Source organism: Musca domestica, unplaced genomic scaffold, assembly GCF_030504385.1.
Source record: "Musca domestica strain aabys unplaced genomic scaffold, Musca_domestica.polishedcontigs.V.1.1 3, whole genome shotgun sequence".
Taxonomy (NCBI): domain Eukaryota; kingdom Metazoa; phylum Arthropoda; class Insecta; order Diptera; family Muscidae; genus Musca; species Musca domestica.
In genome coordinates this window covers 16,901,102-16,923,485 of record NW_026712299.1, presented here as the reverse complement: position 1 = coordinate 16,923,485, position 22,384 = coordinate 16,901,102, and the positions used below count along the sequence as shown (strand labels likewise).

Genomic DNA, 22,384 nt, shown 5'->3' with positions numbered 1-22,384 from the left:
TTTATATCCGATTTCATTCAGACTTGGTACATCTCAATATTTCCATCAACACAAAATCTGCTATAAAGATGGTAGAGATCAGACCATTTCTTCTGGTATGTCCCACACATACGTTTAAAGATTTTGAAAAACGAAACGCTCAAAGAAAGCGATATAAGCACCCAACTCTCTTCAAATTTCACACATACAAACATTTTTGCTAACACAATATCTGTTGTGAAGATGAAATATATATCGGTCTACGGTCTTCTGGTCCTCTCTCACTAGGGGTCACAATTTTCAATATTTTTATCTGTCATACTTGCGAAACACTTACAAAGACGGACCAACGTTATACCAATATGAGCCTCCAGGTTTTATGACTTCAACGTTAAAAAACCCACATTAAGGTATAATGGGTTATAGTGTGATGGTTTAAAATGCCACAAATAAGCAATAGCGTTCGACTCTAAAACCAATATTTTTAATGTTTTGTAAATTTTTTCGTTCAAAACTTATTCGAAAATAGTCTCTAGTCTACTATATTAGTAGCGTGCATTTTTTCACCTGCCTTCCTGCGCTAAAACAACAAATGTAACAGGAAAACAAACTCCGCATCCCATGATGAGGTGTAAAGTTATAACACACCATTACCGTTAGTAACCTGAATGGTAATAATAAACTATGGACATACATTTCAAGAGGGTTCAATATGACTCCTCGATACTTCTGCAGCTCCATGTAATTTTAAAACAAAATATATAAAAAATACACATACAGAGATAAAAAAATAGAGGACAACTCATCGTAGTAGTTGCTCCCAACAACATTTACCATAATACGAATAACACTGAACTCCAACCCCCACACCAAAGCAGTAACAACAAAAACCCTATCAATTTTCCATCTTCATTGGACACCGTTGCCAGCAATAAAGCCGACACTGGTCGAGGGAAAGACTTCGGTCAAACAAAAAATGCAATTCATTCATTTGAACCATTGGGTTTTTCTTGTATTCATGCCGGTGTATCGTTATTCATTTATTATTTAATACTTTCGCAGACATCAGACTCCCTGTTATCTGAATATGAATATGAGTGGTGACCTGGGATGAAGGAATGACTGTATTGATCCATTTAATGGATGCTGGACAGGATGGGGTAAACTTTCAATACATTTTTTCTTCTTTTGGCCAGAAATAAATGTAACATTGGGGTAGAAGTTCATGATTCAGGATTGTTACATTTGGGGGATAAAATGGGATTTACGTTCCAAGAAAGGGGGTTGAAAGGAGAAAGGTTTTGGTCACAACTGCATTATTGAATTCATGAAAAAGGGTAAAAGTATCAGATGAAATAATATAACAAAATGTGTCTTACATACAAAAAAAGGACAATAAATATATTTTTATACCTGTAGCCTACAATATGGTTCTGGGGGTTTTGGGTGGTGATTTTTTTAACAGGAGTGCAATTTTTTTAAAAGAAACATTGTCCAAAAAAGGAGAAAACTTTATTTTTGAATTAATAGAACGTTCCATATAATGCAAATGTTGATCGCAATTGCACCTCCAATGGTTCATCCGCTAAGTCCAATTTTGGTATACCAAAATTTCGGCGGGCGGGTATCTCACGAATATATTCTTCAATATTGTCTTTCAATACGTCAATTGCAGCGGGCTCGTCTGTATAGACTTTAACTTTTACATAGTCCCACAAAAAATAGTCAAAATATATAGGAGGCAAATTGGGCGGTTCCGAATATGAAAAATTTCAGAAGTGCGGTCCAATGATACCACGAGACCATTGGTAGCTTTTGCAATACTTACGGCTGATTTTTAAACCAAAATTGACAATTCAGTTCGGCTTTTGATATGAAAATCCAATGATTTTTAAGTGCTATTCGTTTTAAAGACGATTCAGGGTTAAACTACACTCTGCAACAGAAAAAATAATTTACGGGGAAAATCCAGCAGATTATGAGAGTTGAGATAAAAAATATGATATGTGTATCGGCTTTTTGAAAGTTTGCAATGAAATGTAACAAAAATGGAGGGGACAAGTTCCACCCTCTTCCACAGTTTTGAAAATTATCGGACTAAGCTTCCTCGAAATCCGTGCATTTCATATATTTAGTGTCTTTGACAACATTTCAGATTAAATACGATTATTGATTTGGTTAAAAAATTGAACACTTAAGCGACTCAACAAAGAGGTTTTTGGGTTTTTTAGCCATTTTCGGAAAATATGGTTAAAAAAGTCTAAAACTTACCTAAACACCCGGAATTCATATATACAGGATAAGATAAAAAAAACTGCAACAAAGTCAAACGCCATAATTTTTACATTTTTTTAAATTTTATTGAATGAAAACAAAAAATATCGGAAATAGCATCAAATTTTAGAATAAATTTAGATTTGTACGAATTGGTGACCTTTGGCACGAATTGTGGCCTTCAAACGACCTATGAAACCGTCACACGCTGACGAATGTTGCTCCGCAGTATTTTTTTGCCCATTTCCGGCAAAGCGCTTGTTTGAGGGGATCGACACTTTGGTATTTTTTCGAGCCAACCATACTTTCCAAAATACTCCAGACACAATAGTCCAACGGATTGGTATTCGGAGATTTTGGTGGCCCTTGTGCGCCACAAATGAAGCGAGGAACCTCATTTTTAAACATTCTTGGGTGGTACGTGCTGACTGCGATGGTGCCGAGTCCTGTTGGAATGCCCAAGGTCTGCGGCCAAAATGTTTGCGTGCCTAAGGCTTCAATATACCCTCCAGAATATTTTCGCGATAATATTCGGCATTTATTCTGATGTCACGGTCGATTAATACGAGTGGAGAGCGACCATTATGGCGGCCCATACCATCGCCATGGCAGGCGCTTGAGTTCTGGTGGCCAACCGAAGGTGCTCATTTTCAGCTGACCTCTTTGGCAAGTAAACACGATTGATTTGTTTGTTTACAAACTGCTGGACAAGGAATGTTTTCTCATCGAAGAAAACCAAATTTGACAATTCACAACTTCGGCCAAGCGAAGCAACTCTTTAACTCTTTTGAGTCTATTTTCTTTCTATTGCGGTGTAAGCTCTTGCACTTTTTGGAATTTCAATGGCTTTACCCCGAGCTAATTTTTCAATATTTGTCGAATGGAATATTGAGATATATTCAGCTCACGAGCCATTTTTCGGCCACTGCGACGCGGGTTTCGATCAAGTCGCTTCTTTACTTTTCAAACCATATCTGCTGTTGTTGCTATTTTCTTACGTTTACTTCCTTCACGTCGGGCCAGTCACGGTAACGAGCGGTGGTACAAGACACAAAAGATTTATTCGCATTAAAATGCTGGAGTGCTCTAACGATAGGCACGTGTGGTTTTCCAGCCAAATATATAAAGAAACCACACTATCACGCTTGAATTCCATAACGAATAACTGTTTTTCTGAAAAATTCTCACAAAAATGCTTTTGTATGCTTGTAAACAATATAAGGAGCTGTCACTGGAATAATTCTAATAGCTGTCGGACGAGTGGCTTAGAAATGACAGCAGTCTGAAGTTGGTTGCACCTTGTATATTACAGAAGAAACAAATGCACGGATTCCGAGCAATCTTAATCCGAAAATTCCGAAAAGTGAGGAAGAGGGTGGAAGTTCCTTCTCCATTTTGGTTCATTTCCGATGTTAACTTTCAGAACGCCGATACTCGTGTCTTTTCTTTTTAAGTTCTACTTTCATAATCTGCTGAATTTTCTTCGTTATTATTTTTATGTCGCTCAGGGTTATCTTTTAAACTAAACATGAGCTATGTGTTTCCAGTCACAAAATAAGCACTAGTAGAAAAAAATCATTAGATTGCCCGGCAGAAGATTCACATGGAAGACCGTTTTGCAAGCCCTCTATATTAACACTGTGCGACAGCAAAAATTCCACACTTGCTCTAATGTTCCAATTCTCGTTTGTTGGAGCCCACAGATGACGGTTTTTCTGGGTTACTCAGAAAATTGATTTTATAACCGTAAATATAGAGAAAAGTCGGCGTTTCTAGAATTTTCAACTTTAAACGTGCGTTACTTCTATTTTTAACAACGGTTTTTTTTTTTCGTTGAAAGTGTCTAGTACTAACAAATATCAAACTCACAGTGGTTTAAGTGTGAAAAAACGCATCAAAAACAGGAAACGATTTTCTTCCTAATCCACACAAACCAGAATTGGAACATAAGAAGGAGGAGTTTTTTTTTTTTTTTTTTTTTTTTTTTTGAAAATGTTTTCCCTAGTGTAATATATTCTACATACTGAAATCTTCATAAAGGCTCTCAATGTACATAACGTTTTGTTTTTTTGTATCTCTCTCATAAACGAACTCATCTTGTGGTCTTCCTATTGCTGGACATTTTGGGGATCTTCTACGCAAAGAAGTCTTCTACAACTTTCCTCTTTATACCATCAAAATATCATGCCCAAAAGTCCTCATTCTATCGGTTCTTTTGAATGTTTTCTCTATTAATAAAGTCTTGTATTCACAGAACCCTTCTGGAAGTTTTATATACCAAAAGCCGTTTCGGTGTATTCTACAGTTAAGGTTTCTCAGAAGTATTTTACACAAAGTCTTATTTTCTGGAGTTCATTCTCACACAAAGGAGTTTTTGGGAGATTTCAACTGAGAACATATTTGCCTGAAATCTCCTCACACAGAGGAGTTTTTGGAAGATTTCAACTGAGAACATATTTGCCTGAAATCTTTTGTTTATGTATTCGTACCTTCTAAGGATGAAAGTCCGCCTACTTGGCCTTTGAAGGATAGCAGTTTATATGAAGGACTTTATTAAACCCATATTTGTAAATCAAAAATTTATAAGAGGTGTTTTGAACGAAACTACTTGTAAATTTCTGGCTCCCTCCCTCTACCGTCGTTGACTAGGTCATGGAAAGTCTCAAATGACAAAATTAGGACATTCTCCTTGTTTCTGTTAATGAAATGAAATTCCATCTTCAAATGCATTACCCTCTGACAGTTAACATAAAATTCCCCTTGGGCAAAATTTTAATAAATATTTCTATCATTTTTTTTTTCTCAAATAAATTAAAATTTTTTTCTCCAGTTTCCAATTTAAAACCATTGTTTAAAGACACATCATTGATGTATTTTTATTTCCATTTATTTCATATGAAATGGTGAAAATTGAATTAAATTGAAATCAACCACTTGTCATGAGAGTGATTTTTAGTGTCAATTTTCATCAATGGCCTAACATGACATTTTTTTTCCTTTTTTTTTTTTAAATTTCATTTGAATTCGAAGCCAAGTCAAGCAAACGATGTCGGCCAGCTGCCATGTTCGAAACACAAATGTGTCCATTTTAATTAATTTACCATAAAAAAATTGCAATTGGGAAAATTGGTTGAAAGCTAAAAATAACATTTTGTTAAGTGCAATAAAAAATAACAACAACAACAACAAGGGTAAAAAAAAAACATAAATGCCATTTATATAACATATGGATGAAACACAAAAAAAAAATGATGGTTTAAAAGTTGACTTAAATGATTGCTATAAATTTATAGAGGTTAGAAGTTTCCTCATATGGTGGGAACTGTATCCTCAAATGGTGCCATTTCCACATCGAATCCAGAAATTCATAAAAGTTTTAATTTTCCAAAATATTAACCCTTTGTGGTCGAGGAACCAGGAAAAGTAGGCCGCTGAGTCCCATATTCGCACTAGATCCAAATACAGGGTAAGATGAATAAACTGCAACCAAATTCCGACTGCTGTCATTTCTAAACCACTCGTGCGACAGCTGTTAAAATTATTCCAGTGGTAACTCATTATATTGTTTACAAGCGTAGCATTGTGGTGAGAATTTTCTAGAAAAAAAGTTATTCGTGATGGAATTCAAGCCTAATAGTCTGATTTCCTTATATTTGGCTGGAAATCTTTAGTGTCTCGTACCATCGCTCGTTACCGTGATACTGATAGGGTAGCCCGACGTCAATGAAGGAGACGGAAGAAAACAGCAACATCAGCAGAAATGGTTTGAAAAGTAAAGAAACGACTTGATCGAAACCCCCGTTGCAGTGGCCGAAAAATGGATCGTGAGCTTAACATATCGCAAGATTCCATTCGGCAAATATTGAAAAATGAGCTGGGGAGAAAGCCATTGAAATTTCAAAAAGTGCACGAACTTACACCGCAACAGAAAGAAAATAGACTCAAAAAAGCTAAAGAACCGAAATTGTGAACTGCCGAATTTGGTTTTCTCCGATGAGAAAACATTCGTTGTCCAGCAGTTTGTAAACAAACAAAATGATAGTGTTTACTTATAGAGGTCAGCTGCAAATGTGCACCTTCGGTTGGCCACCAGAACTCAAGCGCCGGCCATAGTGATGGTGTGGGCCGCCATAACAGCCGATGGTCGCTCAGCGCTCGTATTAATCGACCGTGGCATCAGAATAAATGCCGAATATTATAGCGAATATATTCTGGAGGGTGTATTAAAGCCTTGGGCACTCAAAAATTTTGGTCGCAGACTTTGGACATTTCAACAGGACTCAGCACCATCGCACTCAGCACGCGCCACCCAAGAATGGTTACAAAATGTTCCCCGCATCATTTCCAGCGCACAATGGCCACCAAAATCTCCACATACGAATCCGTTGGACTATTGTTTCTGGAGTATTTTGGAAAGCAAGATTGGCATTAAAAAATACCAAAGTGTCGATCACCTCAAGCAAGCGCTTCGCCGGGAATGGGCCAAAATACCGCAGAGCAACATTCGGGCAGCGTGTGACGTTTTCATTGGCCGTTTGAAGGCCATAATTCGTGCCAAAGGTGACCAATTCGAACAAATCTAAATTTATTCTAAAATTGGATGCTATTTCCGACATTTTTTGCTTTCATTCAATAAAATTAAAAAAAAAGTAAAAATTATGGCGTTTGACTTTTTTGCAGTTTTTTATCTCACCCTGTATAGTTTTGAACACCTACAAAGTTAGGGGTCCCTTTGGGATATATTTCTCAATATTGGGGACAGAGCATTGAAATTTTATAGAGGTCTTTGTATTATATCCAGAATCATTGGTACAGAAAATTGGGTCATGGTCATATTCGTCCACTTTTCGGAATAGTCCCCTTGTAAGGATAACTCCAATTTCAAGTATCAAGTACCAAGTGTCAATCGATTTTGCTTTAGCATGGTTTCTTTGGCTTTAAAACACTTTTTCCCGATACATTTCGGAGAAACACCCCTGCTGTCATTAATTTTGAGGGTCTTGATCATATTTAAAAAATTATGCTAAAAATGATGTATTCCATGAGTGAAGAGAACTCTTCGTGGCAGTCTTTTGTGTTTAATATACATTTTATCTCTTCTCCATGTATCACTCTAGTTTTTCGAAGACCCACCTCTCCCTATCGAAATTGTTCCCGTCAATCAATTTCTCCATACCAATTACCAACTTCAAATCTATATATATAGATATTTCTAAGAACAACATAAAGATGTCCCCTAATTAGCTAATTTATTTCTTATGTATTTTACCAAGCCCGTTTTATGTTCGAATAAATTACCTATGACACAATTCTTTGAAATGTCATCGATCTATTGTTGGCTTTGCATTTTTAATTTTTCAATGTTGCTTTGCTTTGCCCTACTACCAGTGGCCAAAAGTATCTACCCACCTGAGTGGGCGTGTGTATGTGTGTGCGTTAATCAGATTATGTTGACCAAAGGCGTTATATGGCTTTGAATAGAATGCCACCCACCACCACCACCACCACCATACCTCCCCTCTGATGATGACAAATAAGATTAGACTTGTCCTTCGATTATATTTAGATTGTTGGAAAATTGCATTCAATGCACCAGAACTTACAAGCCAAACAAATATGTTTTGAAGGTAAGGCGTATACATAACAACGCAGCGGAAATGTTAATCATACGCAACATGAAGGCTATTCGAGAATAATTAGATAAATTGTCAGGGAAACATTTCCTTGTATTCACACAGGGCCATGAACGAAAAAAATATTGTTCAGTGTAGAAAAAAAGTCAAAATACATGAATGGGACGGATCATCGATCTGGAATATAGCCACACTTGTCTTGGGATCCAAGTCTCAAAATATATCCCATCGAAATGTAATTTTCCACAAAGCTAGAATCCACACCAAGTTCAGGGTAGAATAAATCCCAACTATATCAGTGGGTCAGAGCGGGGATTTGAAATATAGACCCACTTCTCTTGAAGACCAAGTTTTAAAATATCTCCAATCGAAATGTAATTTTCCTCAAATCTTGAATCCACAACAAGTTTAAAATTGTTAGACCACATAATTAAATCATTGACAAGTCTGTATCATTACGCATTTTCAATTTCGTTTCGTTCGTTTCTGGGGGTGTAATTAGATTGATTTAAGTACAAAAGTAAAATCTACTCGTGTTCGAATACGATAAGAAGAATATAGAATAAATGATGGCGAATGGACTTCGGAGGGGCTCGGGAATTTGATGTACAGTTCTTCACTTAATGATCGGAAATTGGATGTTTACGATGTCTCGTAGGCAAAAGGGTGGACGACTCGTGGTTAATCAGGAACTATGATATAGTAGCGCTGTCGGATTGTACACGATTGGTACTGCAATGATTGATGTGAAATGTAATTAGCCGACGATTCGAAGGTGATTGGGTACTTGGAGTGCTTGGATGTTGACATGTGAGGAGAATTAGGAATTGGAGTGTTTGTGTTCGGCGTGACGCTGGCATTCGGGGTGGTAACGATTTGAAGGTAATCGGCAACTTGTGAATGATCGCCAGAATCCAAACGAACAGATTGATGCGGGAGATCAGGCATTACGATGTTTTTTTAGGAATTACGCTGGCGTTCAGGATGTTAACATTTTGAAGTTAATCGGGAACTTATGGCCGTTGGTTGTTGACGAGTTGAACATAACCAGGAATTGTGACGGTTGGGATCGGAGTGACGTTGGCGTTCGGATTGTTGATGATTTGAAGGAAATTGGGAACTTCAATGAATGGTTGTAGGATTTACGAGTGGTTGATAATCTGGATTTACGATGTAGGATTTACGATGTAGGTGTTTTGGATGTTGTTGCTCAGGTCTTCCGAAACGGGCTGGGGACTTGTGGTATAATCATTCGGGTACGGCAGTACACTGTAGAGATACTCGGTCGATGATATCCGGGACGCCTTAAGTTTTTCGGGTTCGAATTTGTTCAGGCCTTCTAAGATGGATCATAACTCCCTCGGCTTCAGTAACACACCATAAATATGTTCGGGTTGATGATTTGAAGCTAATCGGGAAATCTTTTTTATGGTTGTCGCTTGTCAAAGTTTTAAAGATAATCAGGGTTTACGATGTAGATGTTTGGGATGTTGCTATCCAGGCCTTCTAAAACACTTCTTGGGACCTCGTGGTATAATCTATCGGGGATGGCAATTCTTAGCTTGTTCTGGTTCATCTTAGGTTGTTCAGGTTCGACAGCTCACGGTAGGTGTGTTCAGGAGCAGCTGTCCAGGCCTTCTAAGATGGATTGGAACTCATTCGGGTTCGGTAGCTCACTATGGGTATGTTCGGCACTCTCTGTTTAGATCTTCGTAGATGGATCGGAACTCGTTCAGCTCCTATGGGACGTAGCCAAAGACTCCTGTGGAATAACGATTGAAGCTCCTGCGGAACAATGAGCCAAAACCTGTGAACTTAATGATAGTCTGTTTAAAGAGATTTCTATGGCTTCTAAGTAATTATCTTCGTATAACAGAATCAATATAAAGACTGACCCACTCGTAGCGACAGGGTTTCCCTTCAAGCTAGAGCAGCTCACCGCGGTCCAAGGGTTCCTGCAAAAATTACTCAACCAATTTTACAAGGATATGCATAGCTACGTCTGCGAAAAACCTATATAAGTACTCAATCAATTTCTACAATAATAAGTACACAAGCTTATTTTAGGAGAATATGCGAAGCTATGGTTGCGAGAGACCTTGATAAGTAGTCAGGCAATTCTACAAGGATATGTTACACTAAGTCTGCGAAAGACCTTAAGTAGTCAAGCAATTTCTACAAGGATAGCAAGAGTCCTTAATACATACTCAAGCTTCGCTACGTCTGCGAGAGATCTTAATACGTACTGAAACAGGATCTACAAATATTTTCAAGTATACTTCTAAGAGAGACCTTAATAAGAACTCACTCAGGATCTCCAGGTATACTACGAGTATTCAAGGATTCAGGGCTTGGAGACGTGGATAAGTACTTTAAGAAAGGATGTCCAAGGTTAATTTTAGTAACTGATTTAATGAATGTCACAACTCTGCGATCGTCCGCCCATTTTATACGTAGCTCCACCACGAGATTCAGTAATGGGAACTTGTCTACCACAAATTTTGTTATCACAAAAACATCTCATGTGCTCATCTTAGAGAAAAGATTGTGAGGAGTTGCTGCTGCTCTGTTGTTGTGATATCGGTTCGCCTGCAATGAGATTTATGACCACCAGAACAAATCTCAAAAAATTATATACTGATTTGTGTAGGCAAAAATGTCACTCACTTCAATCTATTTTGTTTTCACTTTTTGACGTTTCCAGAAAAAAAAAATCGAGAACAAATCCTTCCGCTTAGCTATCTTTAATAACTCGTAATCTAATTTCCGAAAAAACACAATCTCTTTTTATTGCCCGGACAAAAATAAAAAGCACGATTTGCCATACCTTCAATTGTTGTAAATTATTAAATTGAATTTAATTACAAAAGGTCACGTTTCAATTGCTTTCGAAATAAAAACAAACAACCAACCAAAAAAGAAACAATACAAAATCTTCACACCTTTTTCTTTTGAGGGGGGGTGCGATTAAATGGGGTGTCGAAACAAAACCCACATCACGCCATGGATCCGCATCGTTGGATAACAGCGTACAGCAAATCTCATTTCAGGCATTTTAATATTTTATGAAGACAATTTTCCAGAAAATGTCTTTCCTTTTGTTTCTGGCACCATTATCTTTTTGTCTGGCTGGATGGCTGGCTGGCTGGCTGTTAAGCTCCCCGTGTGTGTGTGTCAACATCATAACCCTCTCCGAGAAAACAATTATTGTCATTAAAATAAAACTCAACACAATGACGGAGAATATTGCTCCTTTAACACCGTGTCTTTCTTCTTCGTCGTATTCTTAACCTTTTTTCCATCATCTCCTTCTTCTTCTTGTTTCCTTTACAGGTGCCAACTGTGAGGAGAATGTCGACGAGTGCATGTCAAATCCATGTCAGAATGGTGGACATTGTCGTGACCGTAATAACGGCTATACGTGTACATGTCAACCCGGCTATTTGGGAGATCATTGTGAAGTAGATGTGGCTGTTTGTGAAACGGGTAAGTACTACGACGGCGACCCAAAAACAAAAAAAAAAAACAAAAAAAGTAACACAAATACATGACAAAGAGTCCTTCTTGAGTATGGCCACAACAAAAGAAACCCAAGTGGTTGGAAAGGAAACAGACAGTGGTGCGAAGGGATAAATTATGTATCAGTACATCCAAATGTTCTAACGGACTGACTGACTGACTTAATAATTCATCATCGTCCAGACGAAACGGCAGAAAATTTGGGTGAGGGTCACTCTTGGTCCAAAGGTGTTAGATAAGGCTGTTATTTTTTTATACCCTACACCACATGGTGGTAAGGGTATTATGTCTTTGTGCATTTGTTTGTAACATGGAGAAGGAAACGAGATAGACCCATAGTTACTTTTGAGAACCTTCATAGAATCACTTTCTGAGTCGATTTATGCATGTCCGTCCGTCCGTCCGTCCGTCTGTCCATGTATTCTTGTGAACAAAATGCAGGTCGCATTTATTATCCGATTGAGATGAAATTTTCCAAACAATATTTTTTTGGCCCAAGGACGAACCCTATTGAAATTGGTGAGAATCGGATCAAATTTAGATATAGCTCCCATATATATCTTCATCCGATTTCGGGTTAAATGTGCACCAAATATCCACTATCAGTCCAAATTACCTGAATTTTGGCACACCCAACCGAGTTCGGCCTAGAAGCAAGTATATCAAATTTGGAGAATATCGGTTCAGATATAGCTATAGCTCCCATATATATCTTTCATCCGATTTGATCTTTAAGTCCCTCACATTCCTACTATGCACTCCACAACCGTGATATTTGGTACCAGGTATTAGATGGAGCACAGAAATAGCTGTTTTAAATTTTATTGAAATCGGTTCAGATTTGGACATAGCTCCCATATATATCTTCATCCGATTTCGGGTTAATTGACCACCAAATGGCCAATATCAGCCCAAATGGCCCGAATTTTGGCACATGTGGCTGAGATTAGCCTTAAAGCAAACACAACAAATTTGGAGAAAATCGGTTTAGAAACAGCTATAGCTCCCATAAATATCTTCATCCGATTTCGGGTTAAATGTGCACCAAATGTCCACTATCAGTCCAAATTACCTGAATTTTGGCACACCCAACCGAGTTCGGCTTAGAATCAAGTATATAAAATTTGGAGAAAATCGGTTCAGATATAGCTATGGCTCCCATATATATCTTTCATCCGATTTGGTGTTTAAGCCTCTCACATTCGTAATATACACTCCACAAGAATGATATTTGGTACCAGATATAAGATACAGCCCAGAAATAGCTGTTTGTAATTTTATCGAAATCGGTTCAGATTTGGATATAGCTCCCATATATATCTTCATCCGATTTCGGGATAATTGTGCACCAAATGGCCGATATAAGTCCAAATGGACTGAATTTTAGTACATCAGACCAAATTCAGCCTAGAAGCAAGTATATCAAATTTAGTGAAAATCGGTTCAGATATAGATATAGCAACCATATATATGTTTCATCCGATTTAGAGTTTTAGTCCCATACATTCGTAATATTCACTTCACAACCGTGATATTTGGTACCAGGTATTAGATGGAGAACAGGATTAGCTGTTTTAAATTTTATCGAAATCGGTTCAGATTTGGATATAGCTCTCATATATATCTTCATCCGATTTCGGGATGCACTAAATGGTCAATATCAGCCCAAATCACCAGTCTAGAAGCTAATACGTAAAATTTGGAGAAACCCGGTTCAGAGATAGCTATAGTTCGTAAAATGCACGATAGAATTAGACAGATTTTGATTTTGTACCAAATATCTCATAGAGCTCTGAAATGCCATGTATAATCCTTTTTACGAGAGTTCTACTAAATATGCATAGTGGTGTAGGGTATCATATAGTCGGCCCCGCCCGACTTTTGAGCTTCCCTTACTGGTTTTTTTTTTTTGGAAATTCGTACTAGAATGGTACGAAAAGTATTAAATATGGTACCCTTTGAATTTGACGAACCAGTAGAGCTAGAACTCTGATGAAGTGTTTGATGAACGCACCAAAGGGTTCTTGGAAATTCGCACTATTAGTGTACGAAAAGTGCCAAACGGTACAAAATGTTGTAATATTTAGTGTCACGGGCTAAAACTTGAACCCAGTACCAGACCCATTGGAGGTGGAGGGGCAGGTGCAGGAACTGATGATGATATAACACCCACCACAGCAGGGACCCATGTGCATGGATCCACCTCTGCCTCAGATGAGGAAGACGAAGATGGACATCCATCTTCGGTGGGAACTACAGATATTCCCACATCGCATGACAGAGACAGGCCAAGTTCTGAGTTGCCTGGTCATGGTGGTGAAACCGAAGACATAGACCACTCTGGGGAAGTGACAGCTACAACAGCCACTCGCTACGATGAGACAAGTGGTGGCAGTGATGAGGCATCCTCAACAGCGAAACCCATAACACCCGGCCGTGATACAGACGTATATACCACCGTGCCCCTCTCCGGAGAATCAGGGGGCGGTAGAGCTAAAAATTGAATTTAGGAATGGAATTCTAGGTTGAGGAGTATGGTCGGTATAAGGAGCTGGTTTTCGAAGTGATTACTCATGAATACGAAAAATACTAAACGGTACTAAATTTAGAACAATTCGATTTTGGAGGAACGCGTAAAGGTGAAATCTTGAAATTTGAAATTAACATTACTGGCAGAGTATAGAATTGGGATATGGACATAGTTTTCGAAATTTCTACTTGTGTACACAAAAATACTGAATGATACTATATTTGGTACAATTTCGGTGAACTAATAAAGTTGGAATCCTGAAATTTGGAAATAAGATTACTATTGCATTGTAGGACATTGTAGGTATATTGGAAGTTTTGGAATTTCGTACCTATGTGTATTAAATGGTACTAAATTTGGTCCAATTCAAATTTGGTTGAACTGACAGGGTTGTAATTCAGAAATTTGGAAACAAGATTTCTAGTAAATTGTTTAACTCAGTTTGTTATGGAAATGTGTACTAAATGGTACTAAATTTGGTACAATTTGTATTCGAGTACACCAATAGAACTGGCACATTTGGAATTAGTATTACTGTTGGAGTATATATATATGGAGATAGTTTTGGAAATTTGTACTTATACGTACAAAAATGTACAAATTTTGGTACAATTTGGATTTGGGTGAACCAATAGAGCTGGAATACTAAAATTAGCAATTAGGATTACTGCTGAAGTGTAGGATCGGGGCACGTACGAACTTTTTGAAATTCGTACTTATATGTACTAAATGGTACTAAAACTGCTGTTAAACTGCTGTTGGAGTGTGTGATTGGGGTAGGTAGGAACTTTTGGAAATTCGTACATATGTGTACTAAATTTGGTACAAGTTGTATTTTAGTGAACCTCAAGAGCTGGGGCAGAAGAAACGGCTGAAGGTGAAATTATAACATTTTGTACGAGGGATAGTCTTGGTGATAAAGCTGGATTTTTGAAAAAGTACTAAAATGTACTAAACTTTGTACTGAACAAACGTAATGAGCTAGAATTCTGACATTCGGAATTACAGTCACTTATGGAGTGCGGAATAGGAAATCGTCAAAGGTTTTTGGGAAATTTGAACTTTAAGACTACGATAAGTACTAAAATTGTGATAAACTTCTAAAATTGTACCATTTGGTTTTATGAAAACAGATAGAGCTAAAACAAGTAAAAAAACATTAAGTTCGGCCGGGCCAAACTTTTAATACCCTCCACCTTAGGGTAAAGGAAACATTAGAAGAAATGTGGCAACAACAATTAAAATGCCGAATATCGGAGGTACCGTTATTTGGGGGCTATAGCAAATCGTGGACCTACATATGCAAGGTTTCGCCAACGGAGCTAGAACCCATTATGACCTACAAATACCAATTTTCAGACAAATACGTGAAAAAAATGTGGCAAAATTCATCAAATTACCGAATATCGGGAGGTACCGTTAAATGGGGGCTATACCAAATCATGGACCCATACATGCAATGTTTCGCCACAGGAGCTGGAACCCATTATGACCAAAAAATACAAATTTTTAGACAAATCCGTTAAAAAATGTGGCAAAAATAATCAAAATATCGAATATCGGGAGGTACCATTATATGGGGGCTATACCAAATCATGGACCTATACATGCAATGTTTTGCCACACGTACAGGGACCCGATATGACCTACAAATACCAATTTTCAGACAAATCCGTAAAAAACTGTGACATAAATCATCAACATACCGAATATCGGGAGGTACCGTTATATGGGGACTATACCAGAACGTGGACCGATATATCTCATTTTCAATACCAACCATCCTAGCCACAATACTAATTGCTCTGCTAAATTTTGGCGCTCTACGTCAGACGGACAGACAGACAGACAGACAGACGGACAGACAGACAGACAGATGGACATCGTTAAATCGACTTAGAATTTTATGCTGATTATGAATATATATACTTTATTGGGTCTAGAGCTGTAACCTTACAATTTGATATTGAGCTCATTGTTGGTATTTGAAGTTGAGATTTAGCGGTGGTTTGGAAATACGTACTATAGTTGTACGAAAAGTACTAAATTTGATATTGAGTGAAGGTTGCTTGATATCTGAAAGTTGATATTAGGATCACTATTCATGTGTTGCTTGACGTATGATGGGTGGTTCCGCAAATGTGTGCTATAATTGGGTGAATTAAATTGCAGGGTGAAAGATATGGCTGGAATACTCAAATTTGATATTGAGATCTTTGTTGATATCTGGGATTGAGATATGGTTTTGGATATGTGTAATATACAGGGTGAGATAAAAAACTGCCACATAGTCAAACGCAATAATTTTTTATTTTTTTTTTATTATTTTTTTTAATGTCGGAAATAGCATTAAATGTTAGAATAAGTTTAGATTTGTTCGAATTGGTTACCTTTGGCACGAATTATGGCCTTCAAACGGCCAATTAAACCATCACACGATGCCCGAATGTTGCTCTGCGATATATTGGCCCATTCCCGACGAAGCGCTAGCTTGAAGTGATCGACACTTTGGTATTTTTAGTGTCAACCTTACTTTCCAAAATACTCCAGACACAATAGTCCAAGGGATTGGTATCCGGAGATTTTGGTGGCTATTGTGTCCTGGAAATAAAGCCACGAACCTCATTTTGTAACCATTCTTAGGTGGTGCGAGCTGAGTGCGATGGTGCTGAGTCCTGTTGGAATGTCCAAGGTCTGCGGCCAAGGAGTTTGCGTGCCCAAGGCTTTAATACAACCTCCAGAATATTTTCGCGATAAAATTCGGCATTTACGAGCGGAGAGCGACCATCGGCTGTTATGGCGGCCCACACCATCACCATGACCAACAGCTGTAGGACGAGTGGCTTAGAGATGACAGAAGTCGGAAGTTGGTTGCAGTTTTTTTTTCATCTCACCCTGTATAGATGTCACTGTAGGTGGAGATGGTTTTTTGGAATATGCGTACTATAATTGTACTAAATTTAGTAATGCGGAAAATTTAAGCGCCGAAATCCTGAAATTTGATATAAAGGCCACTAATGGTATCTGGGATTGAGATATGGAGTTGGTTTTTAAAATGTGTACTATAATTGTACGAAAAGTACCAAGTGGTATCAAATTTGGTATTGGGTAAAGGGATAGAGATAGAATTCTGAAATTTGATTCTTAAATTACTGATGTATCTGTATTTGAAGTTTGGCGGGGTTTTGGAAGTCCCTCATATATACTACTAGTACTAAATGGTACTAAATAATATATTGTAAGGTTTTGAAAAGTGTACTATAATCGATAAGTACTAAACGACACTACTTTTGGATCAATGTAGGTGTCTAGGATGAAGAGATGTAGATTGGCTTTGCTAATATCCTCCTAGGAAAACTTCAAAATAAAAGATTTTGAAGACTACAATATTCACTTCCGATCCTTGTATTTGTAATGGTTTTCATAACCTCATAGTTAAAGTTCGGTCAAGCCAAAACCTAACCCTTTTTTTGGTTTTTGTTTTTCTATTTCCCTCGTAATTCCCTGTTATCCTTTCAAACCACTGTCCGACCATCCGTTATGGCCATCACCCACAAACACATATATTTGCCCACCACAATCACAACACATACTTTTATGGTCAGTAAAAACAATATTTTCTTATTATCTTTCAACACATGTCTCTTTGCTTTATGACCTCCCCTGCTGATGGCTGCTCTTACAACAACAACAACAATAACTTCAACAACCTCCAACAACAACACCAGGCACTGGAGCTCGCTGCCAGAACGGTGGTGAATGTCTCGAAGGACCTGGACTCGAATTCTACTGTGAATGTCCGGCCGGTTGGCATGGACGCATTTGTCAGGATGAAATCAACGAATGCGACTCATCGCCCTGCCAAAACGGTGGCATGTGTGTGGACAAATTGGCCAGTTATGTGTGTGCCTGTCCCATGGGCTATACGGGGACAAATTGCGAAGAAGAGATCCTAATTTGTGCCGATAATCCGTGCCAGAACAATGCCCTATGTCTGATGGAAGAGGGGGTGCCGACGTGTTATTGTGTGCCCGATTATCACGGGGAGAAATGTGAATATCAATATGACGAGTGTCAATTGGGTCCACGTTGTATGAACGGTGGTGTGTGCATTGATGGTGTGGACACCTTTTCGTGTTCATGTCCACCGCTGTTGACGGGAATGTTGTGTGAGTGTCTGATGATTGGAGAAGATTCGCTGGATTGCAATTATACGGCACGCTCAACAACGGCACCGCCCACCATGAAACCGAGGCCAACACCGGAATTGACAACAGTGAAGAGTACTTTGGAGGATACCACGATGAGTGGTCACCACGGTGCTGGAGGAGGAGCAGCAGGTGGGGGTGTGGAAGATGTTTCGGAATCGATTTCTAAGTCCCACGAAGAAGAAACGGAGGAAGAGGAGGACGAAGATGAGGAGGGTCATGATAAGACCAAGGGGGCAGGAGATGATGAAGATTCCCTGGAGAAACCCAGTACCCGACCAATTGGAGGGTCAGGTTTCGGCACAGGTGCTGATGATGATGTAACTCCCACCACAGCAGGTACCCATGTGCTGCATGGATCCACCTCCGCCTCAGATGAGGAAGACGAAGATGGACATCCATCTTCGGTGGGAACTACAGATATTCCCACATCGCATGACAGAGACAGGTCAAGTTCTGAGTTGCCTGGACATGGTGGCGTAACAGAAGACATAGAGCACTCTGGGGAAGTGACAGCTACAACAGCCACTCGCTACGATGAGACAAGTGGTGGCAGTGATGAGGCATCCTCAACGGCGAAACCCATAACAACCGGCCGTGATACAGATGTATACACTACCGTACCCCTCTCTGGAGAATCAGGGGGCGGTAGTGAAGGAGCCACCAGTGACAGTGATGAAGATCAAACGGGTATCTATGTGCATCCCACTCGGCCCATATACACCCAACATCACTTCACCACTGTTGAGACCAGCATAGGAATTGAGTATTCCACTTCCCAGTACAGCTATGGCATGCCCACGTATTATCCCACATTGGAAATTCCCCATGTCACCTCGAAACCAGAATCGGATAGCCATATTCGACCATACAGCGAGAGACCCGAGACAAAATCCTCCGAAGAAGATGAGGGAGGTCATGAATCAGATGGCGGTGGCGATCGTCTGCCCACAACACCACGATTTGTGATTCGACCTGAAATTGCCACCACAGCGGCACCATTCTTTACCGAGTATCCGGAGGTGGTGGTGACCACCAAGTACATGGATCTTAGTCCCTCTGGAGGACATGCTCCCACAACACAATCACCCATACGGGGACCATCCTACACCGTGACAACTATTAGCTCCTCATTTGACTATGAAACAATTGAGGTGTCCACCATGAGTCCTGGAATTTCAGTTACAGTACACCTTCCGGAAAATCGCACATATCATCCGTATACACCGCTGACAACTACACCCAGCACCTCTATTTACCATCCGGCCACAACTTATGTTAGCAAATCGGATTATGAGACAACGCCCCACTATCAAGGGCCACCAACGTCACATCCCTTGCCTCATCATCCCGATGCACCCATGACCACGGGACATCCTCTCTACACCGAAGACCATCATTATCATGGTACCACAACAATGACACCACCATCGCTCGCGTCATCAGGAACAACATCTGCCACCCACACATCACAACAGGTCCCAGATGTGCCAATGACAACACAAGCCTCTCCTACTACCAACATCTTGGGTCAGGGAGGAGTGGCCACCACTCAAGGACCGCGAGTGGCAACCACCACAGAGTACAAACCGATTATAACATATGTGCCACCAACAACGTACAGCGTACCCACCTATAGGCCAGCCACATCTGCGCCGCCCACATCGCCGCCAACAACAATGCCACCAACATTGACGACGGGGCCACCACCATCAGCATATCCAACAACGTCGCCGTCATCGCATGGGCCCAGCGAAACATCGCCAACTTCAGCAGCACCAGCATATGGCACACAAATTCCAGTCGTCTCTTCGAAATATCCCGTTACTGAAGCCAGCAGCGAGGAAGAGGAAAGTGCCAATACAGTTGGAACGGGATTGGGTGTACCTGCTTCAGGTGGCAGTACAGACATTGAACCCCATACGGATTGCATTAAAATGGGATGCTACAATGGTGGCACTTGTGTCACCACCTCGGAGGGATCAAGGGTGAGTAATAAGAAAATAAATTTAAATTTTTTTGAAAACTCGAAAATCGAGCATCTTGTAGAAAACTATAGGTGAAAAAGAAGGACACCCGTAAAACCTTAAATTTTCTCCATAGAAAAGTTCATCGACGACGATGAAGTTTTCTCCATAGAGAAGTTCATCGACGACGATGAAGTTTTCTCCATAGAGAAGTTCATCGACGACGATGAAGTTTTCTCCATAGAAAAGTTCATCGACGACGATGAAGTTTTCTCCATAGAAAAGTTCATCGACGACGATGAAGTTTTCTCCATAGAAAAGTTCATCGACGACGATGAAGTTTTCTCCATAGAAAAGTTCATCGACGACGATGAAGTTTTCTCCATAGAAAAGTTCATCGACGACGATGAAGTTTTCTCCATAGAAAAGTTCATCGACGACGATGAAGTTTTCTCCATAGAAAAGTTCATCGACGACGATGAAGTTTTCTCCATAGAAAAGTTCATCGACGACGATAAAGTCTGCTCCATAGAAAAGTTCATCGACGACGATGAAGTTTTCTCCATAGAAAAGTTCATCGACGACGATGAAGTCTGCTCCATAGAAAAGTTCATCGACGACGATGAAGTCTGCTCCATAGAAAAGTTCATCGACGACAATGAAGTCTGCTCCATAGAAAAGTTCATCGACGACGATGAAGTCTTCTCCATAGAAAAGTTCATCGACGACGATGACGTTTTCTCCATAGAAAACTTCATCGACGACGATGAAGTTTTCTCCATAGAAAAGTTCATCGACGAGAACTTAGGAAAAATTCATCGTCATCGATGAACTTTTTCGTCTAGAAAAAATTCATCGTCATCGATGAACTTTTCCGTCTAAGAAAAATTCATCGTCATCGAAGAACTTTTACGTCTAGAAAAAATTCTGCGTCATGACTTTAGAGATAAGGCCATCGACAATGATTTTTCCTATAGTAAAGGTCATCGACGATGATTTTTCCTATAGAGAAGATCATCGACGATGATTTTTCCTATAGAGAAGATCATCGACGATGACTTTTCCTATAGAGAAGGTCATCAACGATGACTTTTCCTATAGAGAAGGTCATCGGCGATGACTTTTCGTATAGAGAAGGTCATCGACAATGACTTTTCCTATAGAGAAGGTCATCGGTGATGACCTTTCCAATAGAAAAGGCCATCGACGTTGACTTTTTCTATAGAAAAGGTCATCGACGTTGACTTTTTCTATAGAAAAGGTCATAAACGATGAATTTTCCTGTAGGAAAGTTCATCGATAATGATTTTTCTCTATTTCCGTTGATAATGAATCTCCCTAACAAAAAAAAAACTTCATATATCAGATTTTCTTTTTTTTCGTGGACTTAAAACAAAAATATTTTTAATACTAATTCCAAATTCTATGCATAATATTTGATTAGTATGGCAATTCTCTAACAAAAGAGTACAACAAAAGTTTGTTTTATGTGCGAAATTTAAATTTTGTTTTTATTTCTAATGGCAAGCTTTTGTTATTTTTCAAAAATCGTTAGATATGCAAAATTCGCAATGACCGGACGCCGAAACAAAAGTTTCCAAACAAACATTGTTTTTTCAACTAATTGTGAAAAATGAACAAAAATTTTTATTTTATAATAATTTGGAAAGCAAGTTGTTTTAGGAACAAAATTGGAGAAGTGGAGGATAGAAATGTTATTCTATTATTCAATAATGCGTGGTATTTTAAACAATGTGGCTATTGTGCAAATTATAAAATTAATTATAAAATTAAAAAATATATATTTTTAACCCTACTTTCCCAACAGTCACGTAGAATAAATAATGGGGATAAGGATGGAATCTGAAAAAGTCAATTTATTATATATACAGGGTGAGATAGAAAAAAAAACTGCAAGAAAGTCACGCGCCATAATTTTTACATTTTTTTCAAATTTTATTGAATTAAACCAAAAAATGTGGCTAATAACATCAAATTTTAGAATAAGTTTAGATTTGTTCGAATTGGTCACCTTTGGCAAGAATTTGGACCTTCAAACGGCCAATGAAACCGTCACACGCTGCCCGAATGTTGCTCTGCGGTATTTTGGCCCATTCCCGGTCAAGCGCTTGCTTGAGGTGATCGACAGTTTGGTATTTTTTTTTTTTTTTTTTTTTTTTTTTTTTTTGCCAACCTTGCTTTCCAAAATACTACAAACACAATAGTCAACGGATATTTTATCCAGAGATTTTTGTGACCATTAAGCGCTCGAAA

At 38.9% G+C, this 22,384-nt stretch overlaps 1 protein-coding gene across 4 annotated transcripts in view; it reads left to right on the top strand.

Annotated features, from left to right (window-relative positions):
- LOC101895957 (protein eyes shut) overlaps positions 1-22,384 on the top strand; it is a 345,750-nt gene that overhangs the window by 192,024 nt on the left and 131,342 nt on the right. For all 4 annotated transcript variants that reach the window (XR_009342571.1, XM_059124731.1, XM_059124732.1 and 1 more), the window contains 2 exons: positions 11,220-11,372; positions 17,664-20,131. Coding sequence is in view for 3 of the 4 variants with exons in the window: in XM_059124731.1 (XP_058980714.1) it covers positions 11,220-11,372; positions 17,664-20,131 (2,621 nt within the window). In the remaining variant the exon portion in view is untranslated. The remainder of the gene's footprint in view (positions 1-11,219; positions 11,373-17,663; positions 20,132-22,384) is intronic.